Source organism: Carassius gibelio, chromosome A6 (assembly GCF_023724105.1).
Source record: "Carassius gibelio isolate Cgi1373 ecotype wild population from Czech Republic chromosome A6, carGib1.2-hapl.c, whole genome shotgun sequence".
Classification (NCBI taxonomy): Eukaryota; Metazoa; Chordata; class Actinopteri; order Cypriniformes; family Cyprinidae; genus Carassius; species Carassius gibelio.
Genome location: NC_068376.1, coordinates 5,929,992 through 5,953,169, shown reverse-complemented (window position 1 = coordinate 5,953,169; position 23,178 = coordinate 5,929,992). Strand labels below are relative to the sequence as shown.

Here is a 23,178-nt window from a genome sequence, read left to right as displayed (position 1 = left end):
TGGAAGGAGAGGGTCTAGTCACAACAGACATAATGTGGACATATCCCAGCTTGCTCTTATTGGCTCATCTGCTCCCAGTGCTGTCGTAGACAGGTTTGGATGACCTTCATAAATACTTTATCAACGATGGAGAGCAAGCTGATCACCTCAATAGTTCTTGCAATCTTGACTGTCCCCCTTTTCTCCAGGCTGATTGAATGTGCTCAGACTTCCACTTCTGGACAAGATATAGAGACTCGTCAGAGAACCAAGATTTTGTTCTTCGGCGAGCGGCTGGACAGAGGGAAGTCTACAAAATCTAGATTTGCAAGCAGCACAAATTTGTTTGGAAGGGCGATTTGGAATTGGACTTTGAGTTCAGGGTTGCTCAAGCATGCCCAGTTTCGTTTGGAAGGCGACATCACTTTTTTCATGGCCTATTGCAGTCATATTTTAAGCATAACATGGACGATTTAGCGGTCTGAGCCTGCAATTATGTCTCCTCATCAAGCGCACATCTTTGAGTGACGATTGGAAGCGTCGATTGATCAAGAAGTAGTTGAGGATGAGCGAGTCATCGCCTGCTGGGTTCCTCCACATGAGTTGATGCCTACAGGGGTGTTGGAAGATGCTATTACCAACAACAGAGATGTTGGTCGAGGCAAATGATAAAAGGCGTAATCCTTTGTCAATGATTTCACCGATACCAAACTTGCCCATTGTCTTTTCCCAGCCGTCACAGTTGGTGGCAATGTGGGCAATGTTGGTCAACTTAGTATTCAGATCCAAGTCCAGTTGTGTTGCAATTGGTAGAAGTCATCTTTGACCTCATCTGGGCTTGTTTTGGTTGTAAAATAGATAGATTGGTGTGCTTGGATAATGCCATAGACGGTTAGTACAGCCAGGCGGTTTGATATAGGTTGGAAGGCCAATTCACACCTTGATGCCCCGTCGTCCATCATAAAGGCTAATCCAACCTCTATTTTTATTTGTTTTTATTTAATTTTCATTATTTATTTTTTTCCTTTGAACTGGGCACGGTTGTGAACAGAAGTCTCCTTTTGACTAACGTGGTGGCCGGTCCTATTATTCCAAGCTCTGAGGCAAATTTTTGTTTTTCAGTGTAATGATATTTTTTTCTGATTGTTCCTCTTCGGTTTTGGCCAGTAAACCACTTCCCACCAGCACCCTGGGACTCCAGTGCCTTTGCATCAGCTGCATTGTTGGCATTTGCGATTTGTCTCAGGTCCACCGGTTTCTTGCCTAGCCGTCACCCAGTTCTGGTCATCTGGGCGGGACGAGTGAGGAATGCTAGGGACCAGGACAGTGGAGCTGCAAGAGTGGCTACATTGCAGAAGCTTACATATAATAGTTTTGATTTGTAGAACATTTTTTGAGCCCAACAAAATCCCCATTTTTCCATTTGTTACTTCTTGTTTGTTGGATGTGTCCAATCTGGAATTTACCTAATTTTATTTTTATATACAGCAGAAATTTACACGGCATTATCATAAAATGTCAGTTCCCTAAAGTAGTTTCAGGTTATCACAGAAAAAGTGTCCAGTATGTATTTATATAGTAAACAGAAGGATGTGTTGTGATCATTTAACCACAAGATTGAAAAAAAATGACTTGTTGCTTGTGGATTATGAAAGCTTCATTTGAAATGTTAGAAGTGACAAATAATTGTCTGAATTTCCAGGTACTCTTTTATGATGGGTTGCACTGGTCCTAACTACTTAGGGTCAAATGTAATTTTTTTAGGTGGCTTTTAGGTGATTTCTCCTAAAAAATCACATTATGGAAATTAAATTAGTATTAGTTCAGTAATTTGAAAGTGCTCGAATATTATGAAAAATAGCAATGCACAAGACAAGAAATATAAATGGCAATATTTGTTTCTGTTTTTTTCTGTCCATGTGACACTGACAAAACAATCAAATGATTACAGTTCCTCCCATCTGAAGTAAACATGATGTTAGATTTAAAATGCAGTTCCTGCATGACTATCCTAACCACATGTTCAGGGTTGAGAGGAACAAAAAAGAAATCATATTGGTCCAAATGGACCACTAATCTGTATATCGGTAAGGATTGGTCATACTCAGTGACTTTGTGGCTAACGGTCCTGCTTAACACAACAGTTCTGTTTTTTGGGGTAAATGATGAAGCATGAACACAAAGAATTATCAGTGGACAATTTTAAGTTTGTTTGGAAGTAGAGGACACAGAGATGAGTGAGTTTTGCACAAGAGTACATCAATTTCCTGTCATTGTCATATGTGGTTTTGGCTCACATGGGCCACTCGTGGGAGTGTCTTTCTGCCTTTCTTCTTTGATGTAATGGAAGGATGTGGTTTTCTTAAACATGAAACATGTTCGTTGGTGTTTTAATGTGTGGATGAGGAAGTTTGCGTAAGTGAATGGGAAGGGAGGTTCAGCAAGTGATGATTTTATGCGTCTGTCTTACCACTGACTCCACAAGCCAAATAAAGGCATTTTGTCATAAAAATATTTACACAGACCTGTAAGAGTTTTTGAAGCTCTAATAGCTGTCAAGAAACTGGAATATTTGGACTTCAGCACTGGAAGAATGTTATTTTGTGGGTATTTGCTCACAGCTCTGATCATCCTCACGCCACATTTTAGTGGTAAGTTTTTAATTTTCCACATTTATGTTTCTATATGATCACAATATCTGTCCCACTACAATGTAAATCTTGTAGCAAATCATGAAATGTTTTTGGACCATTATGGTTGAAATCCCTGTTCTTAGTAGATATATTCAGATATTTTTTTATTTAAAGACCCACTTTAGACCAGCATGGATTTCCGTGCTGGCCCAGGTTTGGAAAAAATCTAGCTGGATGACCAGATTGACCAGACATAATCGAGCACTTAAGTTTATTTGTAACTTTTGTAACTAATAGATTCACTTTTCCTTTGCAGCTGCTGAATACACTGCTCCACCGGCTCCTACACTGACACAGACAGCCATCAGAACCTCATCTGTGAAGTTGTTGTGTCAGGCTCCAGAAGGTTATGGTGGACTTGTGTTTAAACTTTTCAAAATGCGTGAGCTGATAGATAAGGTTGAGCATTCAGCCGAACAGCAAAGGGCTGTGTTTATTCTTAAGGGAAAAGATACAGAAAAAGATGATCAGTATTGCTGTCAGTATGACAACAGCATGTTCAGTTTCTATATGCAGCCAGAGCAGAAAGGTAAGTGTTTCTTTTATATTATATTTTGTTATATTGTACACACACACACACACACACACACACACACACACACACATACACATCTACACACACACACACACACACACACAAACAGACACACACTGCTTTCCATGTATTAGGTTGATATAACATAACTATAATGGTTTTTATACGGTAAAAACTGTATTTTCTATCCCCTTTTCCTTAACCTACAAGGGGTAAAAAATCTTTTTTTTCACAAAAAAAAAAAAATCATATATTTTTAGATTTTCAAAAACATTTATTATGTATGATTTACTAGCTTGTTTTCTTGCTGGGACCAACAAAATTTCCAAAAATGACCAAATGTCCCTAAAAGGATAGTAATATCTGTAGTTTTGACCTTGTGGGGACATTTGGTCTCTGTAACATAGGGAATTCCAGGTACACACACAAATATTTTTTCTTTGCTTTATGTTAGTGATCCTGCTTGAATAGTGCATGAATCTCTGTTAGCTGAGGCACAGGTTTAGGTCGTTTGCAGCTGTAGCGAGAAAGGTTTGAGGTCACAGTGGTGTGACGGTTAAAGAAACAGCTCTGTCTACAGTTGAAAGTTCCTTACCACTAAACCAAACTACTCCACCCAGCAGTGCTTTACATCTTTAGTGTTGTATTTCAATCAGTATATTAGTATTATGTTAGTACTATGTCTCTTATCTTTATTTTTTCACACATATATTCTAAAAACACTAAATGCTTATAACTTTCTTTCTTCTTCTTGTCTCAGTCGGTCCCCCTCCATCCCCTCAGCTGGTGGTCGAGCCCTCTAGTGGGAATGTTAGTCCTGGTGACACACTGTCATTCCACTGTCGGGCTCCACCAGACCATCAGAAACGTTCTCCTGAGGCTTTTCTCTTGCTCCGGAGAGCCAAAGGAACCCCAGGCTCCATGGTTGCTCCAGCCCAGCTGGTGTCTCAGTCTAATGAAGCTCACTTCAATGTGAAGACAAAGGGACGGGAGGACGGTGGAGACTATGTCTGCCTCTACCAGCTCAAATCCCAGAAGACGGGACAGGTGAACTCCACAGCCAGTCAGCCGGTACACATTACTGTGATAGGTGAGAAGACAACTGTTGGATTGATGTGTATGATATTCTTATTACATTTTGTGCTTAATTATATTCTTCAAAGATAAAGCAATCACAAAATTCACCACAGAATGTACAGCCATGGCCAGCTTACCTACCTCTAAACACTATGTATTCATAAAACAGTCTGCATAAATACCCGGATGTATTCTATGTCAGGGTTGGCAAGGGAGGAACTCAAGTGCAGACAGGAATCGGGTTACACAGAGGATTTATTATATACAAAAAAAGGGGAAAAACAAAACCCACGAGGGGGAAAACAAGGGATAGGGTAGACACTAAATAATTTAACAAAAACTGAGTAGACAAGGTAAACAAGGACTCTAAACAGGAGAACACGAACTACAAATAAACACTCTCTGCTAGACAAAAGACTTCTTTGAGGGGTTTCAAGGACAAGATATCTCAGGAGGCTGACAGGTAGGAACACATAAGTTGAACAGTTTGAGGAGACAATAAACCGACGCAAGACAGAGCACACTAGGAGATCTAAATAGGGGAACAATTAAGACACGACAGGTGGCACAGATAGGACAATCACGACAAGACTAGGATAACAAGGGGGGCGGGGCAAGGGAACAAGACAACACAAGCACATGGCCCAAAGACAAGGCCATGTGCTTGAACACAAAACACGGGTCTGCCATGATCCTGCCTCAAGACTAGGAAAAATCAAGGACACGAGGGCAGAATCATGACATTCTATCCTGCTAATATCATAATATATCAGGCCATCTCTTCAGTTCTCTCTTCACAGCAGTTCAGTCAGTGTACTGTTTGAGTGCATGAATTACTCCGGGATATTGGTTTGTTTGAACTCAGAGGGAGTGTCAGCCATGTTAAAAAAGTTTGTGGATTAATGCTTCTTGGAGACGTGAACCATTTCAAACGATTCAGTTCGATTTCGTTCATGAACTGGATATCACTACACTTGAACGCGCTCACAATACACCCGGAAGAGAAGACAACGCTAAATAAAGTCATAGTTTTTGGACCAAAATGTATTTTCGATGCGTCAACAAATTCTAACTGCCCCTATGATATCACATGGACTACTTTGATGATGTTTTTCTTACCTTTCTGGACATGGACAGTATACCGTACACACAGCTTCAATGGAGGGACTGAGAGCTCTCGGACTAAATCTAAAATATCTTAAACTGTGTTCTGAAGATGAACAGAGGTCTTACGGGTTTGGAACGACATGAGGGCGAGTCATTAATGACATAATTTTAATTTTTGGGTGAACTAACCCTTTAATTCCCCAGTGTAGTGATGGGGACAAAAAGCACCATCTTTTGGATGAGAGGTTTGTGACGAGTGGGGCGGTGCCGAGAGACGTGGGAACAGGAGTGAGGCCGGTGGAGTGATTGAGAAATGAGCGACACCTGTTCGACCCACCGGTCTCGAGTCCCACGGAGGAGATGGAAGGATATAAAACAGGAGCGACGACAGTGAAGGACGAGAGAGGACCAGGCCTGGATTTTACAATGTTTAACCAATGTTCTGACTCTCTGTGATCATTAAAAATCCCAGGATGTCCTTCATAAAAGAGTAGGGGGTGTAACCAAATTCGCCTATTCTCCTTTGACCATAATGGCCTCCTAACCATCCCCATACACTGATTGGCTTCATCACTCTGTCTCCTCTCCACCAATAAGCTGGTGTGTGGTGGGTGTTCTTGTGCAAGATGGCTACCGTCGTATCATCCAGGTGGATGCTGCACACTGGTGGAGGTTGAGATTACCCTCTTCTATGTTAAGAGCTGTGAGTGCCCAGAAAAGCACTATATAAATGTAAGGAATTATTATTAGTATTATACTTATACATTTCAAGATCAAGCACATAATCTGGCAGTACATTAATTCAAATGGAGCTAATGAACAAATTATTGTCAAGATGTCAAGAGGACAATGGACTTTTTGCCTATCAAAATTTCACAGAGATTTTTGCTAATATGACCATACCTTTATGAAGTTGAATTATTTGTGTTGCTGCCTACAAGTACGGCCACTTTTTTGCAAGTGAAATCCAGTCATTCCAAAAGAAATCCACTTGATCAGACGTTTCACGATGGATAATGTCCAATTTTTTTTTATGTGACAGCACCTTTAAGGAATGTGTTAAAATAATAACTTTCAGCTCTTTATTCTTCGATGCTGTCCAACTATACTCAGTCCTTGGATGGGCCCATGGAAAGAATTATGAACATGTCAATTCTCTGTCCACAACACTTATTATTACATCCTTACATTATATAGTCATATCGTAAGGGGTGGTGCAGTGATTCATAAAATGAGATATGGATTAAATATGTGTGGTACACAAGCCAAGAAATATACCTTATATAAAATGGAAGTATGACCAGGAATTTCTGGACATATTAGGAGCACACTTGGCCAAGGATACCTTTTTCCAAAATGAACTTTTCAGTGCAGTCAGTCTAAACTCAGTAACCTTCAGGCCTATAGCCTCCGTCCTCCTCTGAATAGCTGAACTCCTGAAGAAATATACATGTGTATGCATGTGTGTAGACATTGAGATAGAGAGAGGTAAGACTTCCAAGAGAAGAGAGAGAACAGAGAATGGAGGAGGGACTGAGACAGAAGAAAACGGGTGAGAAGGGAGGGATTGCAGAGAGACAAACTTACAGAAACATCTGGCAGAGAGCCTGATATAATCTAACAGAATGTTTTAATCAAAAATGAATATTTTGTCATCATTTATTCACCCTCATGTTCCAAATGTGCATACATTTCTTCCTTCTGTTGAACACAGAAGACATTTAAACAACTTGAGGGTGAGTAAAATAATGACAGAATGTTAATGTTTGGGTGCACTATTCCTTTATGGTAGACAGTAAGCAACAAGGCATCTCACTTTGATGTGCACATTTGTGCTAATAAGCAAATGATCCCATGTCTCTGTGTCGGTGTGTGTTTCCTCTTACAGAGCTCCCAGTCCCCACTTTGTCCTTGTCCCGACACAAGGGTGAAGTTCTGGAGTGTGTTGGGTCACCCTCATATCCTCAAAGCTACTTCAGTTTATTTCGTGTCGGTGTCCTGTCACCTGAGGCGACCCATCAGGCTTCCCCGATTCAGTACAGTGCTAGATTTCCCATACCCATCCGTTATGAACGTGGTGTACAGTATCAGTGTCAGTACAGCGTGTCATTGGGCAACACCAAGGCGTACTCTAAAATGAGCTCACCAGTAACTATCCCATGCATTACAGGTAATGAATGTATCATACTAAATGTCATATTATATCTCATGACGTTACATAAATAAGACCTGATTTATTGCATCATTTTACAGGATATCATGTATGCACATCGAGCTCTACAGGTAATATTGAATTATTGCCATGCATACTATATATATTGTATATTTGTAGCTATCACAGTAATGTAGCACATCAAACATGCCCAAGTTGCTATCTAAAACACTTTCCTTTGTTTTCATACATGTCTATGGATAGGCAACACAGACCTGGCTCTGATTGTTGGCTCTGTGTCTGCGGGTGTTCTGTTTCTCACAGTGGTGGTAATCCTGGGCTTTGCCATACACAGACATTGTGAGTTTTACATATCTAGTCTCATATGTTAATTGCTCATTAGTTTTCATTTGAAGTCTAGTCTCTGATGAACTATAATACTCAGTGGTGATTACTTTCTCAATCCATATAATTAAATAGTGGAACAATACAAAGTGAAAACACTCATTGTTTGTTTTTCCATTCATGCATGTAATCCTCATTAATATCAATTGAAATGTAATCTCTACCCATTTATTTGCAGTCCAAAAAATGTCAGAGAGAAGGAGACAAAGGTGAGGCACAATACTGGAGAGCGTACCTGATATTTGATTAAACCTGCATTTACATATATTCATTGGGTAGACATTTTCATTTCAAGCAACTTGCAGTTCACTAAGAGTGTACATAATGACATCACTGTCTATCACTGTGCTCAACTATTTGAGTTGCAGGAATAAAGATTATCTAAATTATTTAAGTACACACTAATGTGCATTTTTTTCTTAAAAGACAGCAATACTAAATTGAATTAGCAATTAAAATGATTCAATATTTAAATGATTTGTAATTATTTTAATATCATAGCACACTGCTAATATGAGTGATATGAAAGTGATCAAAAATATAATAAAACTCTTTCCACAGAGATCAAGAAAAATTCTGGCAACATGTGCACTCCAGAGATCATATTGTTGGTAAGTCACTGTGACAATCTGGTCATCATCTAAACGCTTAATAAATCTCCCATAATTATACCATAAGCATCACAGATATCTGATTTTGTCTTGAGGTTTATTGATTTTCTCTCACCATTATACACTTTTTTTTTTTTCATCAGATCTGACTCTGCAGCGTGTTGACATTGGAACTGAGGTAATGATGCACCGTTTCCAACCTTCTCTTGTGATTCCCTTCACAAAAGGCTTAACTAGTATCTCGTTCTAAGTATTAAGGTTAACAATATGCTGATTCGTTTAGACAAAAATGAGAGCGGAAGAATAAGATCACAGAATAAGATTTCTTTACATCACACAGTGTTTGCCAACAACCTCATGTTGCATTATGTCCGCTGTGAGAAACACAAACTTATCACATCCCTTGCATGTTTTTAATGTGCATGTATTTCCAATCTACAGGAAAATGGACAAATGCTCAGAGGAGGAGCCTCATTGTCAGAGCCCATCTACGATTATCCCATGGCAACCTTTAAGAACGCCTCAGTTTACTGATGTCTATCTGTCTATCTGTCTATCTATCTATCTATCTATCTATCTATCTATCTATCTAAGGACCGGATGCTACATTTTGTGTTTCACATATTCTGTAAATTGTGATGTTTATTTAAAAGCTGTAACTTTTTTGTTATATTTGTAAAGTAATGAATGAGTAAACAATCTACTGTAGATATGATATGAATTTTTCTGTCAGCAGGGGGCTCTGAGCATCTAGATATAATGAAAGATTGACATTTCATTGAAGCACTGGCAGTTTTGAGTGCTGGGCATTTGATATTTGCAAATTGTTTATAGATTTAATCATGAAATGTGAAAGCTTTCATTTGTGTTTTGTGCAGATGTCACTTAGTTCAAGTGGTGCTTAAGAACTTCTTTCAGTTCCGTTTTGCTTATCATGACAATTTAAAAGGAACTTAATTTGACAGTCATGACAGAACTGCATTATTTGATACTAGTTTTTTTTTTAAAGACTTTTTGTTCCCATTTGTCTTCACATAGCCTGAAACTGTGTGAAGTATCATGATATCTTTTAATAATCAAGCAATAAACCATTAATAGCTCTCTTACAGTCTGAGATAATCAATCATAGTGGCATATGGTTGACTGAAGTTTTCTGCTTTGTCCTCTGAAGCACCTTAAAGTAGTTCACCCAAAAATGACCTTTCTGTCATCGTTTCCTCACCCTCCACTTGTTCCAAACCTGTGTGAGTTTCTTTCTTCTGTTGAGCACAAAAGAAGATATTTGGAAAAAATGTTGTAAATGATGACAGTATGTTTTATTTTTGAATTACCGTAATTATCCCCTGCATTTTCACAGAAACTCTTAGATCTGTCTGGAACAAAACAATGCTCAGTTACCGAAACACTTTAAAACAAATACAGATTATATATTTTGCCAGAAACTACCAATGCGTCACTAATCATATTGTTTTGTTTTTTCTAAGAATACAAAGAATTGTATTGTTTATTGGTCTTAAAGGTCATTTGGATTAGGCTCATTGAAATCTGAAATCAGTGGGCAGCTTTTCTCCAGTGGTATGGATGAGCTTCTGCCAAATCTGAAATGAGCATTCCCATGCAGCCTTGGCAAAAGAGTGAATGAATCATTCACAGGCAACTAGAGGGTCAGCAAAGCGTACTGTGCAAGTGTGTGTCGTGATCTCAGTCATGACTAATCTCACTCGGGCTCAGACGTTTTCTTTGTACCTTTCCTACAGAGCAATCATCACCATGGGGATGAATTTGAATGCCCACTGGTGTGTTGAGTCACGGCAGTCTGGTGTTCATAGTTTGCAGAAGGTTAGAACGGACTGTGATGTCATTGAACAGGCAAAGGGCTTTTGCATGGAAGCTGAATGGAATGCTAGAACATCGCCCTCTTTAATTGTTATTTTGAAAATCAAAGCCAAAGATATGGCGTAAGCATTACATTCTGGTTATTGTATCTATTGTGAAGTCAGTTATCTAGTTTCGGACTCCAAGGGCCAGACCTCTATCACAATACTAACAATGAGTCACATGCAACCATAAACAAAAAAGATGATAAACACATTTTTATTTTTATATTAGCATTTTTATTTATGCATCAATTAAACCATTTCCAAGTATAATATACCTTTTCTAATAAGTAATGAAATATTTCTCAAATAATGTTTATTTAAATATAATTCTTATATATTATTCCAGCCTTTAGACTGTTTTGTTACTATGGGATAAGCAGCTATGTTTATTGATTATAAATAACTATATAACTGTAAATCAGAACATTACATTGAGGATTACATAATTATTATACTGAAATCATTTTAAGCAGATATAATGCCAATAAACACTTGCCGACCATTATACCTGCTAACAACCGTTTGGCTCATCTGTTATTTACAATGCGTGTGTGTTTGCAGTGTCTTTTTGAGGCAAATGATGCTCTTTATCTACCCATAATGGCACGGTTTCCTTAAACCGGGAAACTGATCATTTGTTTACATGCTTTATTTTAGTTCACTAGTACTTGGTTGGCTTCAGATTGTGCATCAGGATGTTGTTTGTGTGTTTCAGTCCCAGTCGTTCACCATCCCTGACTCCCAGCGCTCGAGTAATGGATTTTTCTGCCTCGGGATCTTTACTGTAGTCTGTATTTATAAGAACATTAAAAAAAGGACATTAGTAAGTGAATTTAAAAATGAAAGCCATATCAAATATAGCATACAGTACATTCTCTAAAAACAGGTAAAGGTTGACACTGGCGCAGAACCTTTTCGAAAGGTAGAAATATGTATCAATAAGGTACTAATGTACCCTAAAATATACATTTTTGAGAGGGGACAGTTGTTGTTTTTTTTAAGTGTTGGCTGAAGAAATAATTTGGTCAAAAAATTAAAATTGTTTCCTCATCGTCTAAACCATGTGTTGTTTTAAACCCATATGACATTTTTCCTCCATGGGGATATTCTGAGGAATGTGTATACTGCTTTTTTACAAACAATAAAAGCTAATGGTGACCAGGCAGTGTCAAGCTCCAAAAATGAAAAAAAGCATCCTTAAAGTGATCATTTGAAGGCATATTGAGTTGTTATTCACGGGAAAATGTGTCAAATTACATTCATATTTGCATATATTCATATGTGGCACGTCACAAAAGATTTGATATCAGTGATGCTATATTGTCACATAAGTGATCATAGCACACCAATTTTGAATACACATTCAAATAAGTACATTTGAGTTATATTTGAGAAGTGAATACATTTGACTTTCCACTGAATGTCAGTGTAAAGTTATCTTTTTTTATTATTTTTTTTTTTTGTAGCTCCTGGTCACCATTCACATGTCATATGCAAGGGAACAAGGTGAACTTTCTGTCTAACACCTCCTTTTTGTGTTTGACAAATGAAAGTGAAAATGAAAAAACTGATGACAGATTTTTTATTTTCGGGTGAAAGGCTCCTTTTTAAACAGATAAAAAATAAAAAAAAACAGACCATGCAATTTTTACTTCCTCATTTATAAGGTAGGCACTTTTTCTCAAAGCAAATGAGAGCTGAGATGAACTAAAAAAAAGCCTCTGTCTTCAGATAAAGGCAGTGTATTAACTTGCCAACACCTATCGGTTTTGATTGCACTGATTGTGTTGGTTACATGATACTTTCCTGGCTGAGAATATTCAGTGGAAATAGTGATAATGCGGTGATGACCTAATCTTAATTTTTAAGAATGCAGCTAGGATGAACTCTGCTCTGTACTCTCATTATATGAATGATAAGCTGCTTTTTCAGCAGCGTCACATTTAAGTGTGTGTGTGTGGTTGTGTTTGCGTAGGGAGGGTGACTGAAACTTTGGTACCCTTTTATTACCTATTGAAAGGTTGAGGAGCTTTGGTATCTATCTGTTCATTGTTCAAGAAAAACCTCATTTCATGGATTACCACATTCAGAATTTGATCCTCAGACCTGTGGGTTTAGCCACAATGCTTCCAACACCAGTGTAACTGAGGCACAGACATTTAGTTCTAGAGGAGAATATAGAAGAGATTCAAACAAAAAGTCTACCTCTGACAGTTGTCTTTGATCTTCATCAGATTGGGACGGTGGCCATGTAAGGTCCAGTTTCCCAGTGGATTGACGCACTGTAAGCAGAAGACAGATGTTTATTTCAGTGAATGCACTGTATAATCCATTAATGAACCGGATGTTTATGACAATATCTATGCATAATGATCATTGACTGAGAAAACAACAAAAGTATGGACAAGTAGGCACATATTTTCTCATAGTATTATTTTATGTTGCAATTAATTTGATTTATATTTGAACTTCAAGTTTTTAAATGTAAGCATTTATATCAAGATTTAGATGAGAAACATCTAAAATATAGCAGAATTTCACACTATAAAGGATAATAAAGACTTTTTTTAAAGAAACATTTAGCCACAGTTCATACAAGTCACTTCTACTGCATCACAGTAGTATAAAGTTATGACACCAGTGATAGTGGTCTATAACTGTTAGCTGCCCTTACAAAAATGTTTTATGGTTATTGAAATTAACATAGCTATTGAAGTTATTGTTATTATACTAAAGCAGAGGTAAAGTAATATTGGCCACCATCAGCCAAGGAAGAATATAAAATGACAGAAGGATTCTGAAAATATCTCACTATTAGAAGTAGATATCACACAAATTATGATATTACAGTAGTAAATTATCTGTACTATGGCATTTTTGTCAGAAATTGTTATGCTAATAATCGTAAAGGATTGCTCTTCTGAGTAAACCGGAATGGAGATTTTTCTTCATAAGAGTGAGTCAGACATAGAAATGAAACAAAAAAAAACAAAACATAACTTTCAAAATTACTGTACTCTAAAAAAAGGGTGTTCTTTTTTCCAACTTCCATATTTGAACCAAATTTAGGTTGAAACAACCCAGTATTTTTTAGAGTGTGGAAAACAAAGATATATCACTTCCCCATAAGTTTAATAGGAAATCTATGTGTCACAATTGTTAGCTTAAATGCTTGGATCATTTCTCTATATGAAGACTAGCAAGCATTTCAGCAGGCTTGTACAGTAGAAAAAGATCATTTTACAACTGTAGTTGATGTATTATTGGACACATGTTATATTTCACAAATGCATTAACATACACATTTCCAGAACACAGTACTCTTATCCATACTCTTACTCTGTATTATGCTCATGTCAGGCCACAGAAATGTCAAAAACAGGGTTACATTAGTACTGGTGACACAACCCCATATTAGCATTTTTTTGCCTCTTTTTGTTTGTTCGCTGCCATGGTGAAGCGCAAACTACCAAGCTTCCAGTCAAATGATAATATGGTTAAATAAACTTTCTAGACACACAGAAAAGTGTTAGAATCATTAATAAATAATAGATAAGAAATAATAGCTCACAAGTGTTGATTTTTGGTTGTGTTGCTTTTGTTAAGTTTTTCCCATAGCTGAAGTAGTAGAGCATTGTGCTAGCAACACCAAGGTCATAGGTTTGATTCCCAAGGAATGAACACATACAGCATCTTGAATGCAACGTAAACTGCTCTGGATTAAGTTGTCATTCAAATGTATAACCTTTGACTGACAGCAAAGGTTAGTGAAGTCGTTAAAGATGTCGTGGCCTAGTGGCTAAAGAATATAACACCTAACCCTAAGGTTGTGGGTTTGAGTCTCGGGTTGGCAAAACCATGACTTAGGTGCCCTTGAGCAAGGCACTGAACCCCCAACTGCTCCCTGGGTGCCGCAGCATAAATGGCTGCCCACTGCTCCGGGTGTGTGTGTGTGTGTGTGTGTTCACTGCTGTGTGTGTGCACTTAGGATGGGTTAAATACAGAGCACAAATTCTGAGTATGGGTTACCATACTTGTCTATTTGTCACTTTCACTACTAAATGAATGCTTATTTTTCAGGATTTGTTTTTAGTTATGACGTGTTCTTTGCATATGTATCCTACGTTTATACATTTTCTCTACGTTGCATCCTCTCCTGTAGCTAAAACAGTAGCGTGTGCTGCTAGAAATGCAAACATTATGCGTGTGTTCACAGGAAATGCATGAACTGATCAAATGTATTTTGTGTTATTTTGAATGCGACAGAATTTGAATGACAAATGCTTCTTTGTATGTGTCAAGTAGCTTAAATGGTTGATTGTGATGTTAGCAACGCAGAAGTCATTTGTTTGATTCTCAGGCAATGCATGAACTGTATATTGAATGCATATGTTTCTTTGGGTTTTCATTTACATTTATGCCTTTAATATCCAGCGTATACCAATCCTACTTTCAATATGTTCTTTTCACCTACAAACATTAAAGTAGCAATGGCGTGAATTCTTCAGTTGATTTGAACTGCTCTGTGAACAGAAATCAATTTACGTGCTTCTAACAATGACTCACCTGACGTAGTGGTGGTGAACGTCTCTAATTGGTGGTCTGCTGAAGTCAAATCTGTCCATTGAGGTGGGGGAATCTCTTGGATAGAGGTTCCCCTTTCCTCTTTCACTCTAATTTCTGTTCTAAAATCCATTCCTTCTCCACTTCCTTCATCTGTGTACATGGCTGCTCCTCCATAAAGACTGTTTCTCTGCCTCTGTAGTTCTTGTTCCCTCTTCTTAGCCTCCTTAATGTCCAGCTCCACCTGAGACTGCAGACTTATAGAAGAGCGGAGCTTGAAGAAAGGGTTCTCCTTCACCAAACTCAAATCTTCATCTTCAGTCACTTCTAAATTTGGACTTTGTCTTGCTCTGACAGGCTCAGCAGAAGAAGCCCTCACACCCTCTGAATTCATCACTTTCACAGATCCTCCATCTGCCTTAGAACCTCCGTTTGGTCCTCCAGCAGTAATGGGAATAGCGTTGGACTCTATGATGATTATCTGGCCCTTGATTCCCTCAGATAGACCAGGTCCTCGAGCAGCAGGCGGGTTGCCGTTGGTTCCTCCAAACTGGGCCATAGCTGGTGGGGTGGGAGGATTCTGTGAGAATTGCATTAGGAGTTGTTTAACATCAACAGCAGAATCAACATCCTGTATTCCAGCGGCTGACTCTGCGGTGGAGTTTGAGGCAGATCTGTTAATAGTTGCCACTGATTCCTTCAGCTCTTGGAATGACTCAAAAAGCTGCTTTTTTTCTTGAAGCTGTACCTCTGTCCCCTTGTCATAGAACCCAGGTAGTCGGCCCAGTTCAACTAGAACCTTCTCCCTCTCTGTCTCTTCGCTGATTTCCTTCTGCATCTTCTTTCCGGCAAACTGCCGGTCTTTGCCGTTGCTTGGGTCGGGTCTTATCTGGGGGTCCAGGGATAGAATAGGTCTTCTCAATGGAATTTCCACAAACTCGTTAGTCTTGTCAGTCGTGTCGCACAGTCCTCGAGAACGCCTTAGATTCTGCTCTCTCTTCATGGTCAAACGGATCTCCCTCTCAATGGGAGTCTCATTTGGAGGAGATTCAGAAAGCTGAGGAGCATCAGTATCATGGCCCTCCAAGACATCTGTTGTGCTGGGAGAGAAATCCGCTGATACGCCACTATCGCTCTGGCTGTCATCAAAATGAACCTGCATTCTGTTGACTTTCCCTTCCCCCAAACGAGGCTTTGTGTTGGACTGGGACTCTGCTCTTTGTCCAGTATTTCCCCGTTCTTGTCTTTGATCTTTAACCTTCTCCACCTGCTTTCCTTCAGTCCCACCTGTTTCTGTGAAACACACTGTTTGCTTTCGCTCTTCACCCGTTTCACCACCCTCTCGCTCTTCCCTTTTACTGTTCCTCCTCCCCTGTGGCATTATCAATGGCTCTTTTACTTCAGTAGAGATACAGGCGGAGTTTCCTTGCTCTGGATTGGTTGGCTTGCCTGCAACTGTTTCAAGGGGCGGATCAGCACCACGCACCTGTTGTACCGCCTCATTCTCCTTCAGACTGCTTGGGTTGTTTTCCTCAAGCTCCCCCTGCTGGATGTTCTCGGAATTAACCACAGGTTCAGTTGAAGATTCACTTTGGGTGCTTGATGAAGGTTCGGTCTTAGAGAGAAGACATTTTGAAGATCTCCTGAAATACGTCAGGTTCAATGGTTCATCACAACGACTGTCCCGTCTCAGCCACTGATCCCTGTTGGTTGCAAAGTCCACAGGTTTGTAGTCTATATTTTGCTCTTTACTGTTTTCTGATAGGAACACTTTTGAGTCAGAGTCACCGTGTGACTCAAGCTCATGTCCCTCTTCATTGGCCACATTTGGTACTTGTGGAGAGCCTTTGTCTTCCTGTGTCATGGTAATAGGTTCCTCACCCTCAGTGTCATGCACAGATGTCTGAACATCTTCACTGGTGTCATTGTTTTCCTTCACCTCATCCTGAATCTCAATGGCCTGACACTCATTCTTCTCTGGTTGGATATCTTCTTCCACTCCTGGCACTTGTGGCCACTCCTGATCACCATTCGGGTCATTTTCATCTGCACTGCTCAAGTCTTCCATTGTTGCCTCAATGGCTCCATCTGCTGGTGAGGAGATGGGATGATCGTGAGGTTGAGGAGAGAAACTGCTGTCCGGTGTTTTTGTTTTTTCTAACCCATTAATAGCTTCTTTGTCCTTATTTTTCATGCCTTGAATGGCTGTTTCCCTATCATCGGCGAATTTGCCTTCTTCGCTACTGCATTCATCCTGGGATTCAGATTTCTGAGGGCAAGTCATAGAGTCTGTTTCCATTTTGCAGTAGATCTGTATGAAATAAATGGCAAAGAGTACAATAACAGAACAACAAGCCAGAAAAGTCTTCCTTCATTTGATTGAATTGGTACAACAAAGTTGTATATTTCTTCCCAGACATGCTTAACTGATTTTCAAAACTGATTTTGAACACTTTAAAAATGTATGTGTATATACAGTATTGTTCAAAATAATAGCAGTACAATGTGACTAACCAGAATAATCAAGGTTTTTAGTATATTTTTTATTGCTACGTGGCAAACAAGTTACCAGTAGGTTCAGTAGATTGTCAGAAAACAAACAAGACCCAGCATTCATGATATGCACGCTCTTAAGGCTGTGCAATTGGGCAATTAGTTGAAAGGGGTGTGTTCAAAAAAATAGCAGTGTCTACCTTTGACTGTACAAACTCAAAACTATTTTGTACAAACATTTTTTTTTCTGGGATTTAGCAATCCTGTGAATCACTAAACTAATATTTAGTTGTACGACCACAGTTTTTTAAAACTGCTTGACATCTGTGTGGCATGGAGTCAACCAACTTGTGGCACCTCTCAGCTGTTATTCCACTCCATGATTCTTTAACAACATTCCACAATTCATTCACATTTCTTGGTTTTGCTTCAGAAACAGCATTTTTGATATCACCCCACAAGTTCTCAATTGGATTAAGGTCTGGAGATTGGGCTGGCCACTCCATAACATTAATTTTGTTGGTTTCAGCAGATCCCTGGTATGCGATAAATAGGCCCAACACCATAGTAGGAGAAACATGCCCATATCATGATGCTTGCACCTCCATGCTTCACTGTCTTCACTGTGTACTGTGGCTTGAATTCAGAGTTTGGGGGTCGTCTCACAAACTGCCTGTGGCCCTTGGACCCAAAAAGAACAATTTTACTCTCATCAGTCCACAAAATGTTCCTCCATTTCTCTTTAGGCCAGTTGATGTGTTCTTTGGCAAATTGTAACCTCTTCTGCACATGCCTTTTTTTTAACAGAGGGACTTTGCGGGGGATTCTTGAAAATAGATTAGCTTCACACAGACGTCTTCTAACTGTCACAGTACTTACAGGTAACTCCAGACTGTCTTTGATCATCCTGGAGGTGATCATTGGCTGAGCCTTTGCCATTCTGGTTATTCTTCTATCCATTTTGATGGTTGTCTTCCGTTTTCTTCCACGTCTCTCTGGTTTTGCTCTCCATTTTAAGGCATTGGAGATCATTTTAGCTGAACAGCCTATCATTTTTTGCACCTCTTTATAGGTTTTCCCCTCTCTAATGAACTTTTTAATCAAAGTACGCTGTTCTTCTGAACAATGTCTTGAACGACCCATTTTCCTCAGCTTTCAAATGCATGTTCAACAAGTGTTGGCTTCATCCTTAAATAGGGGCCACCTGATTCACACCGGTTTCTTCACAAAATTGATGACCTCAGTGATTGAATGCCACACTGCTATTTTTTTGAACACACCCCTTTCAACTAATTCAACTATTTGCCCAATTGCACAGCCTTAAGAGCGTGCATATCATGAATGCTGGGTCTCATTTGTTTTCTGAGAATCTACTGAACCTACTGGTAACTTGTTTGCCACGTAGCAATAAAAAAATATACGAAAAACCTTGATTATTCTGGTTAGTCACATTGTACTGCTATTATTTTGAACAATACTGTATATATATATATAATATATATATATATATATATTTTTTTTTTTTGCATATTTAGGAATCTATAACCATTTTATGATTCAATCCCAGCAGCTCTGGATGGCTAATATTAAATTTAGTTATAGTGTGTCTGTTGCTGTTCTCTGTCAAATTCATTAGGTCATTCATTAAGTCAGATTAGTGTTTTCACATTAAGATCACCTTGAAATAGGTCACTTGAAACAATTATTTATATTTATATTTATTAAATTTTTATTTTTTTTTTGCATCAGTCTACAAAGTAACTGTATCTTTTTTCTGTAACTGTTATCTTGTTTTCCTATCATTGTCCTGCACATTGATCCATACTGTAATTTTTTTTATTATTGGCATGTGACTTTATTAAAATTAATAAAGTTCGAAGAACATTAAACAGTGTGCAGGATCAGGAGTGGAACTTCTTCCACCTTCAGAGTCAATTAAGTTTCTTTCTGTTATATTCATAATTCTTAAATACAAAATCAGATCTCCATGTAAGTCAGGTAATCATTTTTGTTGTTGTTGTTGTTGCAAGGAATTTGGACACTGTATTGCATTTTCCACTGGACGTAAAAGAAACACAAGGACTTAAAGGTGTGTCATAGCATAATGCTAATTACATAAGGAGCAGATTAATACAGTTTAATCAGATTATACTGTGGACATGAGTGACAAAACAACATGGAAAGTCTGATTCAGGAATAATGCAGCAATAACAGTGAGGTATTCTCAGTGTCCCTATGAATTATAAAACGCCCACAAAATATATAATAAAGGTTTTGAATGAATTTCAAAAGGATGGAAAAGATTGTTGTGAAAAATTTAAATATTTAAGTTCATAAAAAAAACCTAGTAGCACAGATCTATTTTTAGCTACAGCATACTGAAAACTGCTGTCAGCAACCGTAAATCACAATACTTTATGAATATCTGTCACAAAATGTGGATAAGTACATTTCTGGCACTTAATGTGCTTCTAAGATAAATTAGTAATGTGGAGGGCGGTAAAATAAATAATCTTGCAATATCCTATTGATAAACTCAAGCTGAAATTCCTTACTTTGTAACACATATATACTACCGAATTACTTTACATGACTCACTGTTATATATAAAATAAGATGAAAAATGAAAATAGGCCTACCAGCCGATGAGATGAAGGAAAGGATGGAAGGTCAGCTGAAAGACAGAAAGAACTGAAAGAAGTTTTGATTTGCTTTCCCTGGTTTCCTTCTCTCTTAAACTCTCTCTCAGTACCTCCACCCCCTGCTCAGTAATCAAGGTTCAAATGTGTGCAGTTGATTTCTCTCCTGCTTCCAGACTGCACTAAATCTGTTGAGTAGACCACAGCCTTGCATCACTAATCCAAACAGCTCTCAAAGCTCTCATGACTGAAGCCAGGGTTTGAACAGGGCATCTCTTTATGATTCAACCACAATACTGCAGGATCTACATGTAGCTATAATACTTTTAATAATGTTCAATATTTAGGTATCATGAACTAACAATGAACAATAATTTTACAGCATTTATTAATGTCAGGTTAATGTAAAATTTTACAAATACATTCTAATTTCAGTTAATATGAATGTATTATGGATGAACACGAGTTAACCATAGCATATTTAATCGTAATTACCTTTTTAATTAAACTGACTAATAAATGCACTGAATGCATTAACTCATGTTGAAGAATTGAAAACATTGTAAAGTGCAATGTAGCAGTATTAAAGTTAATTAAATGTTTAAATATAAATATGCAAAAGGTTCAAGCTATTGAATATTTAAACAATCTGCACTGCAACACTGAATATACAATATTCTTTTTCATGCTTCATGATAAAAATGACTGTTGCCATTGTTTTGCCAAGGCATTGCTACTGTATTTGATTCTGTTTTATACATTAATAACTTGAAGAAAAAAAAAAGACAGTCTTTGATTAAATTTCATTGATTTAGTTTATTAATCCTGCACCTCTTCCTATCTAAACTTTCTATACAAAATCTGCACCGATTCTCATTCAGCTCTTTATTTAAACTGTACAAACAGGCACTCAGTTAAGGCACTGATAATTTACATCAAACTTTCTATGCAAAAATATGGTTCCTGAATTCAACTGATAACTTTGAATATTGATTACATGTCATAGTATGAAACTTGAATCACTACAGGAGCAGTCCATATGAATGTCAGTTTGGAGAATTAATCTAAAATTGTTAATATTGATAAAGCAGTTTATGCTGTTTACTGTATACTGGTCAAAAGTATATCAATTACTGTTAATAGGGTCACATTAAAGGGATAGTTCATCTAAAAAAAAAAAAAAAAGGACCCAGTTAAAACACTATTTAAAATACCTTGTGTGTTCTGCAGAAGAAAAACTTTCTTTGCAACAACATGAAACATTTTCCATTCAGCATAACTATACTTTCAGGTCTAAAAACACTTCCACCGAGCAGTTGAAGGCACTGTAACAATAACAGCAAAAAGAAAAGATGTTATAAAATCGCAAGTAACCATTCCATCTCTGTTTTGATGCATAAACAAGGCACACAAATGGTTTATAATAGAGAATGCTACAACTATTGCAGGATGAGTATGAGTAATTACCCACGTGGGTTCATTCCCACAGTACTGAGAAAAACAAAATATTTTTATATGGTAGTGTTAAAACCGTCAAGGCCAGACATAAAAACAGGATCATAATCAGACGCCAGAGGCTGGGAATGCAAGCAAATGGTGACACATCAACAACAACATTCACACTGAAGCCTTTTCCAGTCCTTTCCTCCAAGTCAATGTGCCTTTTAAATCTTCTTCTTACACAGAAAAGAGTTACGGGAATTTAGTATAGTGAAGGCAATGCAAGACTTAAAGGCTTCGGTTCATAATAAACACTTTGTGCTTTGACGCTGTAGATGTGAAAAGCCGAAGATCAAAATATGAATGTCATGAAATACAAACTCTGCATTCAGAGTAACAGACAAGATGAAAATGAATGGAGAATAAAAAGTGTCAACCGATTGTTCACATGATCGAACAGCATTGGCAGGCTTTTTGTTTTGGTGCACTTGTGTCCTCTGCTCGATTTGGGGCGCTGGTGTCCAGCTGAGCTGCTGCTTTAGAGACGAGCAGAGGCTCTTGTTCAGCGCGCTGTTTCTCCGGTTCTGCCTTGGCGTTTGACTCCGCCGTTTCTCCGGCGCCATCCAGGGGAACCTCCTGAAATTGGCTGAGCGAGATGCGCATGGCAGACGTGACCTCCTCGTCTTTTGGGGTTTGTGACTCTGCTGTGTTTGCTTCGACTTTTGGTCTGATTTTTGGAGATGGTTGTGTTGTGGAATACACTGGATCATGGGATGCCTCAATAGCGCCATCGACTGTCACATTCTGGGAGTGCGTATCAGTCGATTCAGGAAGATCTGTCTCCTCTTGCTCAAGATCTTTGGTCTCGCCTTCCACTGCTACATCTGTAACTATCTCAGCAGGAGGATCTTCAATCACTTCTGCCCGCTCAGGTTCAGCAGAAGCTTCCGGGTGGTTCTCCGTCTTTTCCTCAGCACCATTTTCTTTGGAGTTTCCAGATGTGTCTTCATTTGTAGCCTCTATAGAAGACTCTTGAGCAGTTTCATCATCCTCCTCTGGGACGTCTTCCCCTTTGTCTGTGATGATGATTCTTTCTGCTCTAATAATTGCTCCGCAGTCATCATCCTCATCCACCCCCTGCCCGAGCTCTACCTCCTTGAAGCCGAGGAAGGTCATAGTTACACCACCAGCACCTAGTCCTTCAGCAGGGTGGCTGTTGAATCCGTTAGCAGAAGCATGTTCTTCCTCTCCTGGAGTATTGTGTGATGTTTCTCCTTCCACGTTTCCGTTAAGAGCAGCTGAAGTTGTTGTGGCATCAGTTTCTGTTGTAAGATCACGCAGCGTTCCTGCTTCATCTGCCTTGTGATTTTCAGCATGCACAGAATCATCTGCAACAAAAGTTTTGCAAATCAGTTTTGAAATCCATTCACAATAGGAATAGCAAAGTTACAGAGTTATTATTACATGAGTATTTAAGGTATTAAGTCTTTGATTGGTGATGCAATGCGTTAATTCTATAATAAACAGAATATTAAAGTTTTTTTCTTAAATCTGAAACTAATAAGGGAAAGAAGGTAAAGCAAACAGAGGGAATGTCTGAGAAG

The 23,178-nt window shown here is 38.4% G+C and overlaps 3 protein-coding genes across 4 annotated transcripts in view; 1 reads left to right on the top strand and 2 right to left on the bottom strand.

The window, feature by feature from the left end:
* Positions 1-1,948: 1,948 nt before the first annotated feature.
* On the top strand, positions 1,949-9,660 carry LOC128016131 (alpha-1B-glycoprotein). The gene is made up of 10 exons (XM_052600555.1): positions 1,949-2,630; positions 2,929-3,201; positions 3,968-4,297; positions 7,280-7,561; positions 7,645-7,674; positions 7,808-7,903; positions 8,127-8,157; positions 8,510-8,559; positions 8,703-8,737; positions 9,001-9,660. Exons 1-10 carry the CDS (start codon positions 2,573-2,575, stop codon positions 9,091-9,093), a joined length of 1,278 nt encoding a protein of 425 aa, XP_052456515.1. The 5' UTR covers positions 1,949-2,572; the 3' UTR covers positions 9,094-9,660.
* Positions 9,661-10,650: 990 nt separating this feature from the next.
* misp3 (MISP family member 3) lies at positions 10,651-20,883 on the bottom strand. Its single transcript, XM_052600528.1, has 4 exons — positions 20,135-20,883; positions 15,006-17,313; positions 12,645-12,721; positions 10,651-11,228 (listed from the first exon to the last, which is right to left on the bottom strand). The coding sequence occupies exons 2-4, from the start codon at positions 17,299-17,301 to the stop codon at positions 11,151-11,153; spliced, it is 2,451 nt and encodes an 816-aa protein (XP_052456488.1). The 5' UTR covers positions 17,302-17,313; positions 20,135-20,883; the 3' UTR covers positions 10,651-11,150.
* A 351-nt stretch (positions 20,884-21,234) lies between these two features.
* The window catches only part of palm3 (paralemmin 3), a 38,850-nt gene continuing 36,906 nt past the window's right edge, over positions 21,235-23,178 (bottom strand). For both annotated transcript variants that reach the window (XM_052600547.1, XM_052600546.1), the window contains exon 8: positions 21,235-22,962. In XM_052600547.1, coding sequence (XP_052456507.1) covers positions 22,019-22,962 — 944 coding nt within the window. In that variant the 3' untranslated portion in view covers positions 21,235-22,018. The remainder of the gene's footprint in view (positions 22,963-23,178) is intronic.